The sequence below is a fragment of the Mangifera indica genome, chromosome 7 (assembly GCF_011075055.1).
Source record: "Mangifera indica cultivar Alphonso chromosome 7, CATAS_Mindica_2.1, whole genome shotgun sequence".
NCBI lineage: Eukaryota > Viridiplantae > Streptophyta > Magnoliopsida > Sapindales > Anacardiaceae > Mangifera > Mangifera indica.
In genome coordinates, this window is record NC_058143.1 from 4262608 (window position 1) to 4265235 (window position 2628).

A 2628-nucleotide genomic window follows, 5' to 3' on the forward strand; every position below is an offset into this window, starting at 1 on the left:
CGAGTCATTTTTAGATCGAGTGTCTTTTGACCCGTAACACAAAAAGACACAACCCATTGATATATACTACAACTCAATTAAAATTTTCATGAAAATTAAACACCATCAATTAGAGGGCTTCTGAGAGAATACTTATATTTTGTGTAGGGTTTCCTATTTTTTATGGAATTTTTTAAAATTATAGTATTTTTGCTTTTTAAATGAAGAGTAGAAAATTAAATAATTAAAAATAATGAAAGAACCAAATAATTATAATAAATAAAAAAAGTGCTTATCTCTGCTCTGGTCTGGATACAGCTTATAAGCACTGTATGGTTCTCGCCTACAAGCACATTTCAGAAACAGAGAGAAAGACAGAAGTTTAACGAGAAAATGGAAGACTTCTCTTCTGATGCCGATTCTTCGATTTCAGCTAACAGCTCTTTCCAAAGCCACCATGAATCCAAATCCTTAACCTTCACACCCCCTCTCAATGGCTTCGATCAAGAATCTGCACACCCCTCTAAATTGAGTAGCAGCAAAAGCTTGCCGCCGAGCAGGAAGAAGAAGAAGAAGAACCAAGTCTTGCTTGAGGGCTATGTGGAAACAGATTCTGAAGATGACTTGAAGAGAACCAAGAGTTTGACTGATGAAGATCTTGATGAGTTAAAGGGGTGCTGTGATCTTGGTTTTGGATTCGGTTATGAGGAAATTCCTGAACTTTGCAATACCCTGCCTGCTCTTGAGTTGTGTTACTCAATGAGTCAGAGGTTCTTAGATGAACACCAGATGTTGCCAGAGAGGACTTCAATGGCTGAGTCTGTTGCAACCCCGATTGCTAATTGGAAGATCTCTAGTCCTGGTGAGTGTTTGTGGATCTGAGTAAATTTTTGTTTTTTGTCTAGTTTTGGAGTTGCTTGATGGAAATGATGAACTGGGCTTTTGTAAAATGTTGTAAATAATTGATCTGATGGATCAAAAACTGATTTCAAAACATTATGTTTTGTTTACTAGATTGGTTTGATCTTGGCTTGAACTTCATTTGATTGGTCAATCTTTTTTGTAATTATGATTTACTTGGAAATTATTCGTTGTTTTTAATCTTTTGTGATCTATTTACTTGTCTAGGTGACCACCCTGAAGATGTTAAGGCAAGGCTGAAATATTGGGCACAAGCTGTGGCCTGCACAGTTAAATTGTGCAACTGAGGCAGAGATTTAGCAACTAATTGTATCGTCAAATGAAAACAAAATGAAAATCTGAAACCACAAATCATTCAAGGACAGTTTCTTTCTGGGAATGAAATTTTCAGCTAGTTATTGGCTGAAGATGGACCTATCAAACGATGGGTCGCCTTTAAAGGAGTAGAGAGGAGGAGGAAGGGGAAAATGTCTCAGGTTTGAGATTAACCAAATACCCTTGTGAGTCTTGAATAATTTCTCCTGAGGCTAAAATATGTGACTAAGATTTTTGTAGTATTCAGTGCATTGGAAATAAATTGCGTTATTGAATAACGAAGTATTATCTTGTTATCTCAGTTCATAGTTTTTCCTGTTGTTAATTTTTAGTATATTGGTTTTGAATTCCAACATTGCTGTTGGTTGTTATGCAGTGGTGAGAGTCTCCATTAGAGCTTCACCAAATAGTTGCAGGCCTCTGCATTTGCTGAGGTAACTAATCTAACTGGGTTGATTAACCTAACTGTGTACCATTTATTCCTCGTCTTTGTTATTGCGATTCATTAACTGAAATTGCTCAACTTTGATACTAACTATTCATGATCCTGCTGATCACTAACCGAGGCTTGCGTTTTTCCAGTCTGTATGGATGTGGTATGATTGCCCCAACTGCAGAATGAAGGGTCGAAACTCTGATATTAGATAACTTGGGTTTCGGTTTGGGATCTTCGCAAGCAGAAACAAAGACCTGTAAAATGGAAGTGAAATTTGCATAGAAGGTTACATTCAAGGGCAAGGTCTTATGTTTCTTGTCATATTTTCGCTTGATAAGAGGTTAAATTCCTTCAATCCATCTTCTGTAACACTGGAATCAACTACTTAATATCTTCATACGACAGAGCTGGACACAAGCGCCAGTTCCATAACACAAAACCCACCAAAGATTTTGATAGAAACTCAGCATTAAGGTGAAAAAGATTGAAAGCAAGAGCATAGTAAGCAGTCAAAATAGGCTGCAAATGCTGAGTTAGAAAGGCTGCTGAACGGTTTTTGAAGATAACTTAATTTACCAACAGCTTCAGAAACTGAGCATTCTTAAAGCTGAGACAAATTTTATGCCAATTTAGAATTTCAAATCTTTGAATAACAATCTTATTTAAGTTAATGATGACATATGTTTCATTGTGAAAGAAATGAGAAAGAAATTTCTTGGGACAGAGACGTGTACCAGTTGTCTAACAGTTGCGTGTCCATTGTACGATAAAGAATCCCTTTTACGCGAGAATATTCTTTGGCTTAAAGGGTAAGATTGATAAAGATGCCTTATGCAATTGAAATTCAATTGATGAAGATGGCTCTCGTGTATGAGCTAGGGAAAGATCCTGCATCAAAGCCCATTAAAAGTAGAATTGGATTCGATTTTAACTCTTATTGAATTAATCGAATTCAAGTTAAGGATTGTGCTCGATTT

The 2628-nt window shown here is 36.4% G+C and overlaps 1 protein-coding gene across 3 annotated transcripts; it reads left to right on the top strand.

The window, feature by feature from the left end:
• The first annotated feature begins 239 nt into the window (after positions 1-239).
• Positions 240-2374, top strand: LOC123221606. 3 transcript variants are annotated; one of them, XR_006503273.1, is made up of 4 exons: positions 240-841; positions 1108-1400; positions 1592-1649; positions 1798-2374. XR_006503273.1 is itself a non-coding variant. In XM_044644463.1 (2 exons), exons 1-2 carry the CDS (start codon positions 373-375, stop codon positions 1185-1187), a joined length of 549 nt encoding a protein of 182 aa, XP_044500398.1. In that variant the 5' UTR covers positions 240-372; the 3' UTR covers positions 1188-1497. The 3 variants fall into 3 exon arrangements, 1 of the variants encoding a protein (XP_044500398.1); XR_006503274.1 differs by having other exon boundaries at positions 1108-1376; XM_044644463.1 differs by lacking the exons at positions 1592-1649; positions 1798-2374 and having other exon boundaries at positions 1108-1497.
• The last annotated feature ends 254 nt before the right edge of the window (positions 2375-2628 follow it).

Bases quoted from the DNA above. Each gene is read 5' to 3' on its own strand.
- LOC123221606 (XM_044644463.1), top strand. From the start codon at position 373: ATGGAAGACTTCTCTTCTGATGCCGATTCTTCGATTTCAGCTAACAGC. The intron at 842-1,107 runs GTGAGTGTTTGT...TTACTTGTCTAG, and splicing joins TTGGAAGATCTCTAGTCCTG to GTGACCACCCTGAAGATGTT.